The 19492-nt window shown below is 44.4% G+C and overlaps 2 protein-coding genes across 3 annotated transcripts in view; one reads left to right on the top strand and one right to left on the bottom strand.

The window, feature by feature from the left end:
- The window catches only part of pkd1a (polycystic kidney disease 1a), an 80581-nt gene extending 65723 nt beyond the window's left edge, over nt 1-14858 (top strand). Inside the window, exons 43-56 of the mRNA XM_080029057.1 lie at nt 44-258; nt 384-462; nt 730-848; nt 1323-1525; nt 2266-2460; nt 2565-2704; nt 4487-4617; nt 4895-4997; nt 5130-5255; nt 7687-7858; nt 8722-9012; nt 9575-9709; nt 10908-11234; nt 11366-14858. Of these exons, the coding sequence (XP_079885183.1) occupies nt 44-258; nt 384-462; nt 730-848; nt 1323-1525; nt 2266-2460; nt 2565-2704; nt 4487-4617; nt 4895-4997; nt 5130-5255; nt 7687-7858; nt 8722-9012; nt 9575-9709; nt 10908-11234; nt 11366-12430 (3301 nt within the window). The 3' untranslated portion in view covers nt 12431-14858. The remainder of the gene's footprint in view (nt 1-43; nt 259-383; nt 463-729; nt 849-1322; nt 1526-2265; nt 2461-2564; nt 2705-4486; nt 4618-4894; nt 4998-5129; nt 5256-7686; nt 7859-8721; nt 9013-9574; nt 9710-10907; nt 11235-11365) is intronic.
- Nucleotides 14859-14983: 125 nt separating this feature from the next.
- Nucleotides 14984-19492, bottom strand: part of tsc2 (TSC complex subunit 2) — a 28820-nt gene continuing 24311 nt past the window's right edge. For both annotated transcript variants that reach the window (XM_080029303.1, XM_080029304.1), the window contains 10 exons: nt 18892-19049; nt 17576-18195; nt 17044-17122; nt 16867-16953; nt 16577-16763; nt 16276-16415; nt 16104-16182; nt 15896-15987; nt 15712-15810; nt 14984-15579 (listed from right to left, as the gene is read on the bottom strand). In XM_080029303.1, coding sequence (XP_079885429.1) covers nt 15421-15579; nt 15712-15810; nt 15896-15987; nt 16104-16182; nt 16276-16415; nt 16577-16763; nt 16867-16953; nt 17044-17122; nt 17576-18195; nt 18892-19049 — 1700 coding nt within the window. In that variant the 3' untranslated portion in view covers nt 14984-15420. The remainder of the gene's footprint in view (nt 15580-15711; nt 15811-15895; nt 15988-16103; nt 16183-16275; nt 16416-16576; nt 16764-16866; nt 16954-17043; nt 17123-17575; nt 18196-18891; nt 19050-19492) is intronic.

Here is a 19492-nt window from a genome sequence, read left to right as displayed (position 1 = left end):
CTCTCTCCCTCTCCCTCTCTCTCTCTCTCTCTCTGTATTCCAGTGTGGAGAGTTGGGGCATGGCGGAGGAGGAGATGGAGGACCGGGATTGGCCAGAGCTGTTGAGCGATGTGTCTGTGGTGGGAGGGGCCGGGCACGGGGCGGGGCTGCCCAGGCTGAAGAGGGGTCAGGGCAGCAGGCACCTGGGGGTGGACATGACCTTTAACCCCGATGAGGACGAGGGAGCTGACCATCGCAACAAATACTTCACCTCCTCAGGTAACCGCAGATATTTCTTTTTAAACAGTCACACACATCAGGTGTTTAGACTTTTCCTGGACGAATGAGTGAGTTTTATGCAGGACATAAAGCCTCTTCTCCTATCACATTCTTTGTCCACACAGACGAGGATCTGATCAAACACATCCTGACAGACGGACAGAACTTCTTTCCTCCCGCCGATGAAAGTGAGATGGCCGACCTGTAAGTCTGATCTCTGAACGCCATGACTGGCATTTGAGTTGAACATTCATTGATTTGCTTGGGTTTCATTATTTTACTTATTTTCATTGCGTGCGTGTGTGTGTGTGTGTGTGTGTGTGTGTGTGTGTGTCTGTGTGTGTGTGTGTGTGTGTGTGTGTGTGTGTGTGTGTGTGTGTGTGTGTGTGTGTGCGTGCGTGCGTGCGTGCGTGCGTGCGTGCGTGCGTGCGTGCGTGCGTGCGTGCGTGCGTGCGTGTGTGTGTGTGACAGGTCAAGCATTTTGGAAGATAAGACCGAAGTGATTCTCCTCCAGAAGCTGAGTGAGATGCCTCTTCCTCTAGAACCTGTGAGAAGAGATCCACCAAAGACTGCTTTCACCTCAAACACAGGTGTGTGCATGGGCCTTTGCTTTCTGAAAAAACATGTCAACATGATTTTTCTTTTGAAATTTTATTTTATTTGTGTGAAATTCTTTCTAGCTTCAGTAGAAATGTCCATCAAACAAGAAAAAAATAAATTATTGAATAGGGGTTAAATAATATAAAACATAAAAACAAACTGCAGCATGAATACTATTCTGTGTCTGGTTGCAATCATAATAAGGCTCATTCACCTAGTACATTTAAGAGAGTAACAAAGGTGTGTGGAAAATGATTTGAATTCATGCCAGCTTCATTCTCAGTGTTTTCCCCCCTGATAGATGTGTACGTGATGTTTTTGTAGACAAGAAGATGAGCTGTTCCTTCCATGTAGTTCAGACCTTCATATCCCCTCTGCTCCTTTTATTTCACTCTTCTTTGTCAGTGTTTCTTTTAACCAAGTTATGTTTTTTCTATTCCTCCCCCTCCCTCTCCCCTGTTCAGTGGTGACAGACGTGTGTCGTCCCAGGCGGTTCCCTCCCTGGTGTGGGCGTGCTGCACTGTGGGGCAGCTGGGCAGGGATGGCTGTGGCCAGCAGTGTTTCCATTTGGGCGGGCCAGGGCTTCAGTCAGAACGTGGCCATGATGTGGCTCATCTCATGTTTTGCCAGTTTCCTGTGCTCCTGCCTGCTGTTGGAGCCAATTAAGGTACGCACACATCTACTCTCAGGGATGCTAGCTTAGCTTAGCACACATCTTGTTGCATTTTTATTTTTTATTTTTTTTGTAAAACGCACTAATCTGTGTTTGCATATTAAAATGGATCCAACTTGATTTGATATTAAAGTCCTGCAACTTCCATGTTTTGGTTCACTCTGATAAACTCTGTTTTAAGCCAATTGATCACTAACCAACAGAAAGACAAACCAAGCAACATGCTGGTGAACTTACTGCAGCTGAAGAGACAGATTACTCAAGGAGAACCATAGAAAAGCTTCTAATGTTTCTGGAGACAGAAACACACATCTGCAAATATCGCTCCTTATCTGCCGGATGTGTAGATTGTTTGCAAAACTAAGACATTCGCCATACAAGAACAATATTAGTTGATAGTATGATGTTGTGTTCACAGTTTGTTATGCTGCGCCCATATGGACACATTTACATAATCCTGCTGCTTTTTTCCCCCTTTGAAATAGTGAAGATGTATTTCAAATGGACTGACTTCAAGCTGTTTTTTTTCTTAATTCCTGGAAAGATGGAATTTCTATCAGCACACACCCAAATGTTCTTTTGATTACATTCCCATTTGGCTTTGTATGTCAACTGATGTTTTCCTCATCTCGTTCTGGCGGATCGATCTCAATTGATTTTTGGGTTGAGAAAAACGATCCTTGAGCTCTGAAGTGATTTTCCAAAGCTAAGCGCTCCATACCTGTGTGTTACAGGTGGTGTGTGAAGCAGTTTACTATGCCTTGTGTGTGCTGCGCCTGCGTCCAGAGGACCAGGATGTCCTGGTGGAGTTCCCTCGGGTAGAAAGAGTGGTCCAACGGGTCCCCAGGGTGAGACCCCCACAGGGCTTTGCTCTGTCTCAGGCTCGACACCAGGCCCGCAAGGTCCACATGCTGCACACCATGCTGAAGGTGAGGCAGACAGACACAGGGACAAGGTTAAAGACACAATGTGGGGGATTCTTTTTCTTGGGTGATTACACTATTGTTGATTTTTTTATTTTATTTTTTTTCAGAATTTCCTGGTTTACATGTTTTTCCTGTTGGTGGTTTTGCTTCTCAACTACTCTGACTCGGCAAAAGACACACACAGCCTGAGACTGCGCACTCAGCTGCAACGAGCGCTACACACACCTGACTACCACAACATCGGCAGGTACTGTACACACACACACACACACAAACACACAAACACTTACTGGTAGAACTTAAAGCCACTACGAGTAACTTTGTCCGTTGGCAGCCCCTTTGGACAAAAGCGGTAGTATTTTTACGACGCCAGCTGTCGTGAAGCTGTTTTCTAGCTCGTGCCCGTGCGAGATTTAAATGATCAGGAAGCAATATAGTGCATGTCCGTGTGTTGAAAGTGTGAGGGCACCGGCTCCGTGAGAGTGGTTAGTGACACAGCATCAACTAATGCCAGTCAGTGCTACACACACCTGATAGCAATGAGTTGATGCAGTGTCACCTAACTACTCTCTCTCACGGAGCTGAAAGATTCTGTGTCCTCACAGAAAGCGAATGAACGAGAGACGGCAGTTAGTATGGATCACGATGAGGTAATGTGTTTGTGTTGTTGATGTAAATAATGACTATTTCAGATGAATAATGGTCATCTGATGATGGTGAGGCAAAGTAAACTTTGTTTTAGTAGGCTAGCGCTCATTCATTTAGGAGTAAACACTGCAGTCTAGTTCGCTCCCGTGAAATTGTGTATACGTTGCTTGGCAACGCCCTCCCGCCCGTCTACCAATCTCCCTTTTCTTCATTGCATTTTCTTTTTTTCTTTGATGGTTCAGCCCCGTTATCAGTCATTATGACGACAAAAATTAATAATTATCAGAGGAAACATGAGGCTGTTTAAAAGATATTTCAATGTTTTTTTTTTATTTATTAACCTTTATTTTTCCAGGAATATACTCATTGAGATTCAAAATCTCTTTTTCAAGAGAGTCCTGGCCAAGAAGAAGGCAGCATAAAAACATAAAAGATTCACATTAAAAAAACAAAATTTCACACTTAAAACAAGACACAAAACACAATAAAAAAATTAAAATAAAATAAAAAGTCACAAAGCATCAATCTCATTGGCAGTAAGTCAGTGTTCAGTAACCGGGCATGTACAGTTTGCGGTTAAATAGTCCTTAATCCTGCTTTTGTAATTGTTCATGGTGATAAAGGATTCAAGTTTAAGGTGTTCCTGTAGCTTACACCATGATGAGGGGGCAAAAGATTTAAAGGCACTTTCACCAAACGCAGTGCGAGTCCGAGGAACGTTATACATAATCAAACTGTTAGACCGTGTGATACGAGCACTGTTTTTAGGAACCATTAGAGAACACAAATAAGGAGGCAGATCGTGCAAAATTGCCTTATAAAGGACATATACCAGTGTTCCATCCTACGGGTGTGTAAGGAAGACAGACCAACTTTCTCATACAATTTACAATGGTGCGTTCGGAATCCAGAGTTTGAGACAAACCGTAATGCTGCATGGTACACAGAATCTAGCATTTTCAGAGATGATGAGTTTGCGTGCATATATAAAATATCACCGTAATCAATAACATATAATATTAAATGTTACTCGTAGCTGCTTTTAAGTCACAGTCTCATCTGTACCTGAAGACAGGCAAACACAGTGTTTGAATAAAAAACATTTCTGTGCTGCCCATTAGCGAGCCCCATTTTTTCCCTTGCATGCTCTTGAGGCTTGACCTGGATGTTTTATTGTATTCAAACCAAAGGAGAACAGCAGTGGAAAAAACTTGTCTAATTGCCAACTGTGTCCATAACCCCTAGTGCCTCAGTCCACAGTCAGTCATCCTGTGCAAACAACAATATGCTTTCAGATGTTGTAAGTTCTGTGACGTACTATCGACAAACAAACGATACATATTTTCTGAAATCCTCAAGTTTTTTTTCCATTCCCTTCTAGCCGAGATGATGTCCTTATTTGGCTGAAGCAGTCCCTGTTGCCACGGCTACTGGATGACGCTGTCCTCTTGAGAGACACAGGATGTGTGTTATTGGGCGCGCTGAGGCTCCGACAAATCCGTGAGACACAGGGTGAGATAAAATTGTGCTCGCTGTCTTGAACTTTGCAGGGAATTTGGTGGGAGCTAAATATTTAAAAGGACTGCGGCTCCAATGACCTGACACAAAAACCTAACTGACTTATTCAGTCTGTACGTGAATAAAATGTGTCTGTCTTTCTTTCATTAATATCTAGTCTAATGCATTATTATTAATGTTAAGCATCACAGCTTCTCCAGCAGACATTATTATCTTATTGTTTTCATTGGAATGAACTCTACTGAACTTTACTTTTTGGTCCTGGTTGCAGGTGGCTCCAGGGCAGGAGACAGTATTTGGGGAAAGGGCTGGGCTACATCTCCAAGTAAAGATGCTGAAAATGTCGCTTCTTTTGGAGTTACCGATTCAAACTGGTAAGGAAAGGACACCAACACCTGATTTAAACAACTTACCCTGTAGGTCAGATTCACTTTCTATTTCCCTTCTGCTCTCCTGTCTGTCTCCTGTCTCCATTTTCCTTTTTTAATACTCACTCATCTTTTTAGGGTTTGGCGTTTGGGTCAGAGGAGGGTGTATGAGAGTGGAGATGATGTCCACCAGCTGAACAGAAGCCTGGCTGAAGCCTCGTCCTCCTTACAGCTGCTGCAGCAGCTGCACTGGCTCGACTACAGGTAGTGACCATGGAAAAGACAGACAATAGTTGAAACATTTTCACTAAGCGAGAACTGAACATAATAGCATGGCAAAGTAAGTCAAGGCAATAAATTCAATAGAAAAGATTTATGTAAGTATACAGGTCCTTCTCATATAATTAGCATATTGTGATAATAAAAGTTCAATATTTTCTGTAATGTACTGATAAACATTAGACTTTCATATATTTTAGATTCATTACACACAACTGAAGTAGTTCAAGCCTTTTATTGTTTTAATATTGATGATTTTGGCAAAAAAGTAAAGAAAAACCAAAAATCCCTATCTCAAAAAATTAGCATATTTCATCCGACCAATAAAAGAAAAGTGTTTTTAATACAAAAAAGTCAACCTTCAAATAATTATGTTCAGTTATGCACTCGATACTTGGTCGGGAATCCTTTTGCAGAAATGACTGCTTCAATGCGGCGTGGCATGGAGGCAATCAGCCTGTGGCACTGCTGAGGTGTTATGGAGGCCCAGGATGCTTCGATAGCGGCCTTAAGCTCATCCACAGTGTTGGGTCTGGTGTCTCTCAACTTCCTCTTCACAATATCCCACAGATTCTCTATGGGGTTCAGGTCAGGAGAGTTGGCAGGCCAATTGAGCACAGTAATACCATGGTCAGTAAACCATTTACCAGTGGTTTTGGCACTGTGAGCAGGTGCCAGGTCTTGTTGAAAAATTAAATCTTCATCTCCATAAAGCTTTTCAGCAGATGGAAGCATGAAGTGCTCCAAAATCTCCTGATAGCTAGCTGCATTGACCCTGCCTTTGATAAAACACAGTGGACCAACACCAGCAGCTGACATGGCACCCCAGACCATCACTGACACTGGACTTCAGGCATTTTGGCATTTCCTTCTCCCCAGTCTTCCTCCAGACTCTGGCACCTTGATTTCCGAATGACATGCAAAATTTGCTTTCATACGAAAAAAGTACTTTGGACCACTGAGCAACAGTCCAGTGCTGCTTCTCTGTAGCCCAGGTCAGGCGCTTCTGCCGCTGTTTCTGGTTCAAAAGTGGCTTGACCTGGGGAATGCGGCACCTGTAGCCCATTTCCTGCACACGCCTGTGCACGGTGGCTCTGGATGTTTCTACTCCAGACTCAGTCCACTGCTTCCGCAGGTCCCCTAAGGTCTGGAATCGGCCCTTCTCCACAATCCTCCTCAGGGTCCGGTCACCTCTTCTGGTTGTGCAGCGTTTTCTGCCACACTTTTTCCTTCCCACAGACTTCCCACTGAGGTGCCTTGATACAGCACTCTGGGAACAGCCTATTCGCTCAGAAATTTCTTTCTGTGTCTTACCCTCTTGCTTGAGGGTGTCAATGATGGCCTTCTGGACAGCAGTCAGGTCGGCAGTCTTACCCATGATTGCGGTTTTGAGTAATGAACCAGGCTGGGAGTTTTTAAAAGCCTCAGGAATCTTTTGCAGGTGTTTAGAGTTAATTAGTTGATTCAGATGATTAGGTTAAGAGCTCATTTAGAGTACCTTTTCATGATATGCTAATTTTTTGAGATAGGAATTTGGGGTTTTCATGAGCTGTATGCCAAAATCATCAGTATTAAAACAACAAAAGACCTGAAATATTTCAGTTGGTGTGCAATGAATCTAAAATATATGAAAGCTCAATTATTATCATTACATTATGGAAAATAATCAACTTTATCACAATATGCTAATTATATGAGAAGGACCTGTATTATGTATAGAAACTGCTCACTGGTCTAATGGAACAGGTTGTTCTTAAGACCAGGGGCCTGATTAAGGGAGTAAAATCGGGTTGGCTCAAGCTGTGCGTGTGCACACAATTTCACAATGACTGGAGTCTAACAGAATCATGCGTACTCGTGGCTCTTTGAATCTGGAGGGGAGTGTAAATGTCCCTGAAGTGCAATTTGTCGTACGGCCTGCAGTCATTGAAATATTGGACAGGGAAACATTGAAAGTTTTTTTTTAAAGCATACAAAACAATCTAGTAGAGAACGCGCCAAGAATTTTCTGAGAATAACAACCAACTGCACAAACAAAACGTTGATCCGATTAATACCACATTTGGTTTTAGGTTTCAAATATTCAGAGAGAAACAGAGTCAATAAAAAAAAGTGGTTGGTAGAGATCTCTCACGCCAAATTGAACGGTGTTGTTGAACATAACTAAGCTGGTTCCTTTTATCACTCGTGATGGAAACAGCCAGCCTAACCTAGATCAATAAAGTATTAATGTTGCTTCCAAAACAGGAAGACTGAAATATCTTGAGTCCTGATCATGCCATAGTCCATTAAGTGTGTGTGTGTGTGTGTGTGTGTGTGTGTGTGTGTGTGTGTGTGTGTGTGTGTGTGTGTGTGTGTGTGTGTGTGTGTGTGTGTGTGTGTGTGTGTGTGTGTGTGTGTGTGTGTTGGTTCACAGGACCCGTGCTGTGTTCGTGGAGTTCTCGCTCTACAACATCAACACCAACCTGCTGGCTGTCTTCTCCTTCCTGTTTGAGTTTCCAGTTTCGGAGCGTGCCCAGTCCAGCCTCGACCTCCCTGTCATCACTCTGTGGCCAATCACAGGCCTGGATCTGCCACTCCTTCTCATGGTAACCCTTGACAACCCACTGTGATATTGTCAATATTACAATGAAGCTACCTACCACCACTAAGCGACACCTCAGTCCCCATCCCCTGTGCTTGGCTTTATTATAGAATAGATACTTTATATTACAAGTACAAGTTCAACCAGATTCAGTGTGCAACTTCTCTTCATCAACGCTAGTGAGAAGCACAAATAGCATGAAATTTTCATTAATTTCATTTTCATTTAACTTTTATTTATCCTCGAGAGACCAATTGATGGGTGACCCTCATTTTCAATGACGTCGAGTTCAAAATAAATTCAAAACAACAATACATACAAAATATTCAATGCAAATACATGAAATACACAACAAGTGAAGAGAAGAGAAAAAAACCAATTGAAACATTTACAAAGTGGTGAAGAGTGGCAGCAATTAAAAGGAATAAAGTACAATATAGTCTAATTAAAACAGTTACAAGTAGAGTTTGGCAGATCCAGGATAGTCTGTTTAAATTGGCCAAAGGATATGAATGTATTTAGTTTAATTTTTAGCTGTAAGTTGTTCCAGGAGTCGGGGGCACTGAAGCTAAAAGCTGTCTTTCCCAGCTCAGACCGGGCTTGTGGGACATAAAGCATAAGCATGTCAGTGGAGCGGGTCTGATAAAGCCCATCTGAAATGTGCGGTATAATGTGTAAATTATATTATTATGCAGTAAATGTGCAATATAACTCCCCCCAAAAAAGACAATACATATATAATGTAAATGTAGTGCAATGGGATCTTATTGGATTTAAAATTGGCTCGGATGGGGCAATAGATAGTGTAGTGCACGTTTTGCTTCTGGTTCTCCAGTTCAGAGTTGTGTTTTATTCTGACTGTTCCAGATGGTGCTGGTCGGGCTGGTGTTGTATTTCCTGGTGCGGGGGACCCTGGGCTTCCTCAGAGAAGGCCTAGTGTACCTGCTGTCGGCCTGGAGGCTGCTGGGCGTCTGTAAGCTGGCCCTGGCGGTGTGTGTGTGCGGGCTGCACCTGAGCCGCTGCACCATGGCCACACAGCAGTGGGCCTCGTACATGAGGAGCCCGCGGGACGCCTTCACAGACTTCTACCCCCTGGCCAGACAGAGTCAGATGTACACAGTCATGTCTGCGCTGCTGTTGTTCATACTGGTGCTAAAGGTATGAGAGAAATGCCAAGGAAAGCAGCCGCTAATTACTAACATAATTAAGACCTACAGCTGGTTTATAACATGTTTGGTCTGACTTTGGCAGTTGGGATCATTAACGTTATCAGTGATATTAGCAATGTGCATTAGCAAGTTCAATGTGCCATGTGCAGTCTCTCAAATACTAAAGAAAGGTTTGTTAAGTGCATTCATAGTTACTCATCAAAACCACTCAAGTACCCTTGAGGTCTAACAAGCTTGTTGAATGCATTTTCCATCTTCATGAAACAAAGCCAGTTTTTTCTTAAAAGTTTGGAAAAGCTGCTGTATTTGCTATGTGTGTGATACTGACTGGAGCCCAAAATTGCTCTCAGTGTGTAAAAAAAGTATTTGGACAAAAGCATCCACCAAATAGATGTGCTTGAAAGACTACAATGTTACCATAAAGTTAGAAGCGAGGGCCAACCCTATAAAAATAAGACCCATGGTGTTTATTTCATTCTCACTTTCTGGAACACTTTTCTCTCTCTCCCTCCATCCCTCCCTCCTCCCCCCCTGTTCCATCCATCATCCAGGCATCCCACCAGTTGCGGTTTCTCAGAGAGTGGGCCGTGTTTGGCAGAGCTCTGCGCTGCTCGGTCTGGGAGCTGCTGGGAGTCATCCTGGCCTTACTGCTGCTGCTGCTGGCTTACTCACACACAGGACACCTGGTCAGACTTTTCTCTTGTTTGCATCCCTTGCATCTCCCAACCCCCCCCCCCCCCCCCCACACACACACACACGATATAATGTAAACATGAACTGGAACATAATGAAAAGTACAAACACTTTTTGGGATGAACCCTCACCTTTGGTTCTGCTTACACTGTCTAGAAAATGTTTCTCACCTTAACTACAGTCCCCTTCCTTTGCTGTGCCAGGAGATAGAACACACCTTCCCTTATTAGCAAGACTTAAAAAGAAGCTTCCTTGTCTTGATTGTGCTGTCATACAGCTCCACCGAAAGAACACAATATGACAACATCTACCCAATAATTGGCCCAGTCATTTAGAAAATGAGTATAATGCCAGATGAAAGGGTTTGCGATGTTTTGACACAGCGCACAATGTTACCCAGATAGAAGATAATCTCTCTGTTTGAGACGGCTCTGCCCAAATGGAAGTATCATTCTGTTTGATGAGCTTCACATCAATAGAATTATTTAATCACTCATAATGATAAATAATTCATCTTTCATCAGTAAAGTCTAAAAACCTTGTTTCAAAAAGAGACTTTGATCCTTTTATTCCACCTCTGTGACTGACCTACTTCATTCCCACGGGACATGTGGGGTGCTTTAGGTTCAACTCTGGTAGCTCTGTACCATGTGTTTATAGGGTTAGCCACAACATATTCATTGATTTTTACTGTCAAAAAATATCTTTCTGTTGATCTCAGATTGGCTAGCTAACATGCCGTGTTAAAGATTGAATGTCTCCCACTTTCTTCCATTAAAAATAAAAACTGTGAAAAAAGGACACGAGAACATTTTAAATAAAAAATCTAGACATCACGCGTCATGCTATGCTATGCTATGCTATGCTAGCCTATTGACTTCGATTTGAATTTTGATTTTCACGTGAAGGTTTAGGCCATTTGTAATTTGTATGATGAGAAACTGTAGCCACATTAGACTTTAGAGTTTAACGTATTCACACATTGTGTCATATTTTGCCCTGGTTTCACCTTAAAATGATAATTGTAACCTCTCCAAATCTATTAAAAAAAAATATATTTTTGTTGTATTGTGTTGAATCCTTGTTTGGCTTTTTTTTACATCACTGTTCTAGTTTGCTGCAATATTGCTGGTGGAGTAGGACACTGTCAGCTGTTTAACCGTTTTTCTCCCTTTGTCTCGTCCCCTCCAGCTCTTCCACTCTGTACTGGACAGCTATGGCAGCGTGAGCTCTGCCTGTCTGTCTTTGTTGGGTGCTGGTGGACGTGGTCTGCTATCGTGGCGTGCTAGCTGGACCACTACCGGCCCCTCTAGCACCGTGTCCTTGCTGGTGTTCCATGTGAGCTTCGCTGTACTGCGGCTGGTGCTGCTGTGGCTGCTCACTTCTATCTTACTGAGGAACTACCGCCGCGCACGAGCCGAGCTGTACCGTCCCGCTGTGGATCTCCAAGACTATGAGATGGTTGAGCTGTTTCTCAGACGACTCAAGATGTGGATGGGACTCAGCAGGACCAAGGAGGTAGGCTGCATTCCCTGTTCCACATCTATAAAGCAGTGATGGTGTCTAATGAGGTCTAACCCAGTTGTAGCCTCGCATCACTGGCTCAAACTGTGGAGAAGTCATTTATCCTATTCTCCTTCTCTCCTCAGTTCCGTCATAAGGTGCGTTTCGAGGGCATGGAGCTGCCGCCGTCCCGCTCGTCTTCCACCAGCGACTGTAGGTCCCTGTGCCTGCCCCCGCTAGACCGGCCCGATTCCCCTCAAACCCCGGACAGTGCTGACGGGGGCTCCGAGGCCTCGTGGCGGCCGGCCTCCTCCAGCCCCTGCAGCCTGACAGAAGCCCCGGGGATGGGCCTGGCCCTGGCCCTCGGGCCAGGCATGGGTCCAGGCATGGGTCCGGGCCTGGCCATGGGGAGCACCAGCTGGAGGGAGAGGGCAGAGACTGAAGCCTCTCTGAGGAGGCTGATACCCACCCTGGACGCCCTGCTGCAACAGCTTGACCGCGTCACCATGGCAACAGAGGACCTGTACCACGCAGAGTGCAAACTGGAGCGATCCCAGAGGAAGCGTAGGAGGCGTAGAGGGAGAGAGAGAGAGAGAGGAGGTGGAGGGCAGGGAGGAAAGGTGGAGGACAATGAATCTGCTGGATGGAGAGAACCAAAGAGTGGCAAAGAAAAACACAAAGGGAGTAAGAAGGGGAAAAAGACACTTAGAAGTGAGGTTCCCAAGGACTATGGAAACGCTGCCACAGGCAACTCCAAGAAGACTCCAGTGGCCACACCTGTTCCCTTTCTAAAGCCCAGGCCGGCCTCTGCCACTAAGCACACCCCTACTCCTCCATCATCAGCCAAACCTTCAGGCAGTGGGCCCACACCTGCACCAGTCATAGATACATCTGCCCCTGACCCTGTTCCAACACCCCACACATCAGCAAACACTCCCTCTTCACAGATCCCGCTGCCCACAACACCCACTGTGCCTCCATGTACGCCTGCACCCACCCCTTCCCTGCCATCTACCCCAGCAACCAGGCCTGTTAGCCGGGAACGGGACCCCCCAGTGGAGAGAGAGGCTCTGCCTTCCTCCAGCCTGTTCAACCACCCAGCTCACACTACCACCATTCCCACACGCAAGCGAAAGCGTAAACCCCCACCCCTCAAAAACAAGGTGCACCCCAACCTAGACAGACAAAGCCCCGGACACCCTAAATCCTAAGGACCGTGGTTTAGAGGGACGAACAGTAAAGGAAAGGTGTGGCGATAGAGCACCAGAGTGAATGTTGGGTTAAGGACGAGAGGAGGACCGGGGTGGGGGGGGCAGCCGGTTTTGTCCCTAGGTCCCCCTCTCTAGACCCAGGGAAAGGAGAGAAAGATAGCAAATGGGAAAGTAAAAGGGATTTTTTTGATGTCACAGAAGATGAACAGAAAGCAATAAAATAAGACTTTGCAGGTGTTTAAGCAGTGATCCGTCTGAATCCTAGTTCTGAGACACGAGGTGCAGGTCACCAGATGCTAACTGAGCTGGTTTAGTCAAGCCATGTGTTAAGGTCAAGGGTGAAAGCGAGAAACACTCCTATTCCTTATCTCCCGGCCCCCGCCTGACCCTGGAGGTGACGCGGGGGCCGCTGACAGGAGCACATAAGCGTGCTCACCCGAGGACCTCTCCAACTGAAAGCAGTCGATGCAGTCTGTCTTTGTGTATCTCAGAAAACAAATTGGGCTGATTTCTCAGTTATGTTGTCCGTCTACATGTTTTTTTTTTATATTTGGGTCACCATGGGTACTCGTGGCCTGTCTGAAAATATTCATATTTTATGAACCCACAGATATACGCACATGCAGGTATACTCATGCATAGAATTAACACTGTAGGCACAGACGCGCTAATTGTAATGTGTCGCACACTTCAGCCCACTGAGGTACAAGAGGAAACAAAACGAAGCACACACGCAAACACACACACACACACACACAAAACACACACACAGGGTTGTTGAGATCCCAGCAGCCAGTTCTTCAGGGTGCCGATATAACCGTCCTCTTCATACTGGACATAGTATGGAGAGAAATTAAAAAAGAAGGCAAGAAGGAGGTGAAGTGAGTGGTGGTAGCGCTGAACAAAGTAGCGCAGGAGTGTTAGCAAGAGAAGAAAGAAGACCAGACGGGTTGTAGAGAAAGAGTCGAGGAAAATGTCCCACCATAAAGCTATCATGACTCCCATTCTGATTATACTTTCAAAATGTTTTTGTCGTTTTGTTGAATATTGAAAAGCACTTTTGTTCTGTTTTAGTGAGGCGTGTTTTACAGTAATAAGCTCGGTGTCCAAACCAATAGAGAAAAGCTTCACTCCATACTGTATCTTAAACTAGAAACGTTGCCAAAGCTTTTGCATCACTTATGCATTCTGAGTGTTCCCAATGCCAAGTCATTCATTCAATCATTTTTGTACTTAGCACTTTATTTCCTTAAATGGAGCGGATATCCCAATGTCACATTTAACTTGTGTCAGGTTTTTTTTCATTTCATATGTTTAACAGCTACATTATTAAAAAAAAAAACTCCTAGTAAGTATTATCAAGGTTTTGAAGCCATAGCTAGCAGTTTTGTGTTTGTATCTTTTAAGTTTATTCTTTGTTTATTAGCTTTTGGTAGTTTTTGTTCTATGTCTTATTTTGATCAACATACGTACTTCCTGTGTCCAACGGTGCAAATCTCAGGGAACTCACCCCTTTTTCAACCCAAAACCCCCAGAAAGACGATAAGGAATACCAAAACTAGGGGCTAAAAGTAGGTGTTTTCAATCATCTAAAAAGGACATGTTTTCTTCTTTTGTGGTTAAATCATGCCACTGACTTTTGACTCCCATCCTGCTTTAGACTTCAGCTTCCTTTTTATCTCTTCGATTAGATTCAATTGGCAGATGATATGTCTGCACCGTTTTTTTTTCGAAGGATATGAAAAAGGGCAGATGCAGAGGTACTGACGGGCATACCAAAGTGTGATTGAGACCATTTCCTTATTTCTTTACACATCATTACAAGGCGTAAAGCAAAAAAAATGCTAAATCCCTAATTTTATTTTTTGAAAAAAACAATCTCGCCTATTTAAAAATTTCCGTTTCAGAATTTTACAAAAAAAAGGACCCCACTTTCTGTGTACATTTCTGTATATATTGGTGCTTTCTGGTGTATATATTTTGCTTCTCATGATCAGTATTTGTTTTTTGTGCTGCAGTGGCATGTGTATAGGTCAAGCACTGGTGTTGCAAACCCTGAAGTTTTACATTTCTCCAGTCTAACTGAAGCACTACAGCCAAAGCGATGATAACTATTTAATAACGTCTATGTTCACAATGTGCCACTTACAAACCACAGGGGGCTCCGAAGTAAAACAGTCAGTCTCCACCGCCATTCATATTCCTGCTCTGTGAACAGTGTGTAACAATGTAGTGCCAAAGCACAGCTTCTTGATCTCTAGCCAACTCTTTGTGTTGTATGATGCATTTTGTTTTCACCGGTGTCTTTCACATTAGTTTTTGAAAACATTCCTCCATGCTCTTTCTTTGTATCTCTCATATCTGTATTTTGCAGTTGTAGCACTTCTCCTGCTTTTGCACTTGACAAAGTCGAATAAAGATTTTGACAGCTGAACTTTGCACAACATCTTTTTTTAGTGTTGAATAACCAAAAATCAGTGAACACTGAACAGTTAATCCTCCCAATTGCGCCGTCACTCAAAACAACACAAACGTCAAACCTTTTTTCATGGTCACCTTTTACTCCACACATATTTACACACAAACACACCTCTGCTCTCAAATGTAGTGTTCTGTGCACTTCACATGTCGCACAGCAGAAACATCGTGATCAGACCTAAAAAGTGCAAAGCGTTAGCATCTTCCAAAAATATGCAGAAATTACTGTCTTCACATATCAATACTTCATCACAAAATAAGCCTTTATAATACCATGAAGCTGGGAGGTTTTTCCAATACAAAGTCCCAATTGGTTTTAGGTCAAAATCAGTGTCATCCTGAATTCTTCCACACAATAGGGGTGAAACTCACCTCCGCTCTCTAAGGCAAGTGTGTGTAGCATGTGTGTTTGTGTGTGTGTGTGTCTGTCTGTCTGTCTGTGTGCGTGCGTGTGTCTGTGTGTGTGTGTGTGTGTGTGCGTGTGTCTGTGTGTGTGCGTACGAAACATGTCATCAAACAAAGTCAGTGAAGTCGTCCACTGTAGAAACCAGTCTCTTCCTCTGTCCGGAGACTTCTTGGGTTGTTGCTGGAGTGGATTTGTTCTGCTGTGTGTTGTGTCCTTGCGTCAGAGAGATTCCTGGTGTAGATCTGGACTGCATGTCCTCCTGCGCCTGAGCCCAAAGCAGCAGGATGGACCAGATTTAGGAAAGGGAAATTGAAAATATTTTAGAGGTAAAAAAAAAATAATAAAAAAAGTAGTAGCAGTGATGAAGTGGAACAATTTCTTTTGTGAGTTTTCTTACCCGCGTTCGAATCCTCTTGATGTGGCGCAATCTTGCCAGCCACTTGGAGGCGTAGGCGTCCGACGGGTTGGCTCTGTACTGGTGGACCAAAGAGGCCATCTGCAGGGTGACAGAAGATGAGTGAAGTGTGTCTGTGCGAGTGTGAGACGAGGTGCGAGAGGGAGAGAAAAAGGGGAAGACTTACGTTTGCGTGCAGAGCCATCTGCCTCACCAGGAGGGGCACATTGCGGTCTGAAACTATTTTGGCCACTGACGTGTCGACCAAACCCTCCAGGTCTGAGAGAGAGAGAGAGAGAGAGAGGGAGAGAGAGAGAGAGAGAGAAGGAATAAAAGACAAAGAAAAACAGGCCGGCGCAGATGAAGGACCAGGGGAAACACTGTGATGGGCTCACCTTTGCGACACTGGAGGGTTACGAGGTTGCATTCAAAGTCGAGGGGCTTGATTATAACCTCCACAAAGTTAAACTGACCCTAATAGGAGGATGAAAAAAGACAAGGGAATGAAGCAGAAAAGGCACACTGCTGAATTTGTACATTTACATGTGTGTGTGTGTGTGTGTGTACCTTGATGGTGCCCAGTGTATACTCCTCTCCAGAGTCATTGTACACCACCATGACAAAATCATTGCCAATGTGGCGCTTTTTATTGCAGCAGCCCTTGTCACTCTCCTTGTTTGGCATCAGTGTGGCTATGTGAAAGATGGCTGCAGAGACACACCGTTATTAACAAGGAGACAACAAATAACTCATACATTACTATAAACGTCACTATTTTCCCCTGTGTCACTCTCTCACTCACATACACACACACACACACACACACACACACACACGCACGCACGCACGCACGCACACACACGCTCACCCTGCATGATGTCATCATGCCAGCAGTAGGTGAACTCTCCATCGTCTCCGTATTGGTCCAGCCCTCCGAGGAAGATCTGGTCCGGGTCACAGTCCTTCAGATGGATGAGTTTCCCCAGGCCTGTTAGGAAGGCAGCGTAGCGGTTGGAACCATACTCATTTGACAGGATGGCCACCTCATTGTTCACCTGAATGAGAGTGGAGAGGACGAAGGTGTGGAGTCAAGAGAATGCAGGAGTGATCTGAAACATTTAGAAATATTAAATGATTACAGCAGTCAACGTTCCTTACCTGGCCAGCTCCAACAAACACCACTCCGATCTTATGGGTGTCATAAGGAGGCATCTGGTCCAGAACTTTCACGGCGCGGTCAATCACCTATACCACAGGGAAACACACACTGTGAGCAACACTTTGCATAACAATGCACTGGAGCAGATCCCAGGTCAGACAGAGAGGTGAACTAACCTGAGTTTTGGGCAGCAGCAGAGGCTTGTTGGCTTCATTCCCAAAGAACGGAGAGTGGTACAGCTGGAGGAAGACGAAGCTAGACAAAACAAGTAGAAAAAAAAAAGTCTTGGGCAAAAGAACTCAGAAGACTTTCCAAAAGCTTGTAACCCACGTGCTGACGTTTTGCTTAGTTTGAAGTGTGACATTTTATAACAGATGTGGGATTGATAGATATGCAAAGCATGTTCTTACGAATGTCTACATGGTACAAAACAAATGGAAAATATACAGCTGTGTTGAGACTATAATCCATTTATATTTTTGGAAGAAATTTTAAATGTAATCTTTAAGAGCTGTAACAAACAATTGTAATATTTTAATCATCCCAAAAATTCTCTAAATTTTTAAACCTGGTTGTAATTCAAATTTCCTCCGGTGGCGGGCAGCTTCTTTGGATGAGAGCAGCGATAAGGTGACTGTGTTGTTTTGATAAATTGTCTCAGCATTTGGCAGAAACAGGAGACAGAGGGTGCAGTATTTCAGTGTGTACCTGGGGCTCAGTCCAGAGATCTTCTCAGCGTTGCTGGGTGTGGGTCGACTGTAGGAGTCCCTGTCTGACCTCCTCTCCCTCCTGGAGGACGGGGCTGATACAGAGATGGTGTGACCCCGGGGTCGGTGGCCTCCGCCAGGGGAGATGGGTCCAGGTTGCTGCGGTGCCGTTGGAAACTCCAACCTCATCCTTGCCCCTCCACTTTGAGATGAAACTACGCCTGGGCTTTCACCTCCTTGACTCTGACCGGTCAGTCCATTCAGGTCCCCTCCTGTGCTTCCCTCTGCTTTCTCCTTTTCCTTCTCAACAAGAGAAGGCTGCTGCGGCTGCGGCTGAGGTTTGCTGTCTGAAGGTGTTTTGGGCGCAGATGTGTCTGCTGGCGTAGTCTCTGACTCCGAAGAGGCTTTAGAGAAGGCTTCGGGTAGGGTCTGGAGCTCCGGGGAGGAGCTGGACTTGTTAAGCCCGTGACCCTGGGACTGGGTGTGGGTCTGGAAGGGAAGCTCAGGCCCCTGGCTGCCTGGGGTGGAGGGTCCCAGAGAGGGTTGATCGATGGGAATGGCTCCCTCGCTCACTTCCTCCAGCGTGGACTTTTCATCGTCTTGACTGGAGGTAGAGGAGGACTGAAGGAGAAAGATTAAGTTGATATGACTTTTTTTTTGTTTTTAAGGCGAGACACTGCAGATAAAAAGGTTCAAATGTAGAACTTATAGATATCACGATGAAACTGTTTCAGTTGATAACTTACATTAAAACAATTATTTTCTGTATTATAATTGTTTCAGACATGTTTGAATACTTTTGCTAATTAGGTCATATCGAACTACTGTATTAGAAATCTGCATCTCTTTACAATAAGAACAAACCTAGATGTTGGATAATGCCAGAGTTAGAAACATATTTCATTTTTACAACATAGTAAGAGTCCAAGGTTTTTTCAGAAGCGATTCTGGATACAGCCTTTATTCATTCTGTAAAAAAACAATGTTTTTGTCTACAGTCTCTCACTTTAAATGAGTGGAGGGAGGAATGCAAAGGAACTTAACGGTGGGTTTATCATGTTTCAGAAGATTAGCTAATAGCTAAAACATGCAAAACCATATAGAAAATGTACTGGTACAGAATTCTGCTCATAAGGCAGGGACACCTGCTGAGAAGGAGTGTCAACAACGCTGAATAATCAGACACAGGTGGTGGAGAGATGCTACAGTAAAACCTTATTTCATCTTTTCACAGCTAGTTGAGCACACGGTACAGCCCCATAATGCCATGTGAATTGATACTTATTGGTGCGTATCGTTTGTTAACCAATCACCTACCCTGCTGAGCGTTCCAGTGGGGGGGGTCTTTGTGAACTTGTCCGCAGACATGAAGATGGGATCAGAAGGCATTGGCTCAAACTCTTCACCCTCAAGCCAATCCGGCGGGGTTTGTGCTGTGGTGACCGCCGACCCTTCCTCCAGCACCACCACTGAGTCTAAAGGACACAGGACACAGCATCAACTATGTGGGTTGCAGGCGAGCACACACGCACGCGCACACACACACACACACAGTTGTCAACTGTTAGTTACACCATCAGAGAGACACAAAAGCATACACAGGTGCAAAACCCCCACAACAAACATCAAAGATTTTATATTGCAGCCGTTTGGTTATAATTTTGACACCACACACACACACACACACACACACACACACACACACACACACACACCCTCTGAAATCCTTATTCTACTTATGTACATAAGGTTAATAGTGGTAACATGAGACAGAATCAGATGTCAGATCAAAACAAACTCAGACAAACCCAACAGATGTGCACATGAACTGACATTGAAATTACAGCCATCATTGAATCTGACCTACAAACACTGAGTTTAGTGACAAAGACACATCAATGCAGCAGGCATCAACCAC

The sequence above is a fragment of the Ammodytes marinus genome (assembly GCF_949987685.1).
Source record: "Ammodytes marinus genome assembly, chromosome: 6".
In the NCBI taxonomy this organism is placed as follows: domain Eukaryota; kingdom Metazoa; phylum Chordata; class Actinopteri; order Uranoscopiformes; family Ammodytidae; genus Ammodytes; species Ammodytes marinus.
This window is presented reverse-complemented; position numbering and strand designations above follow the sequence as displayed.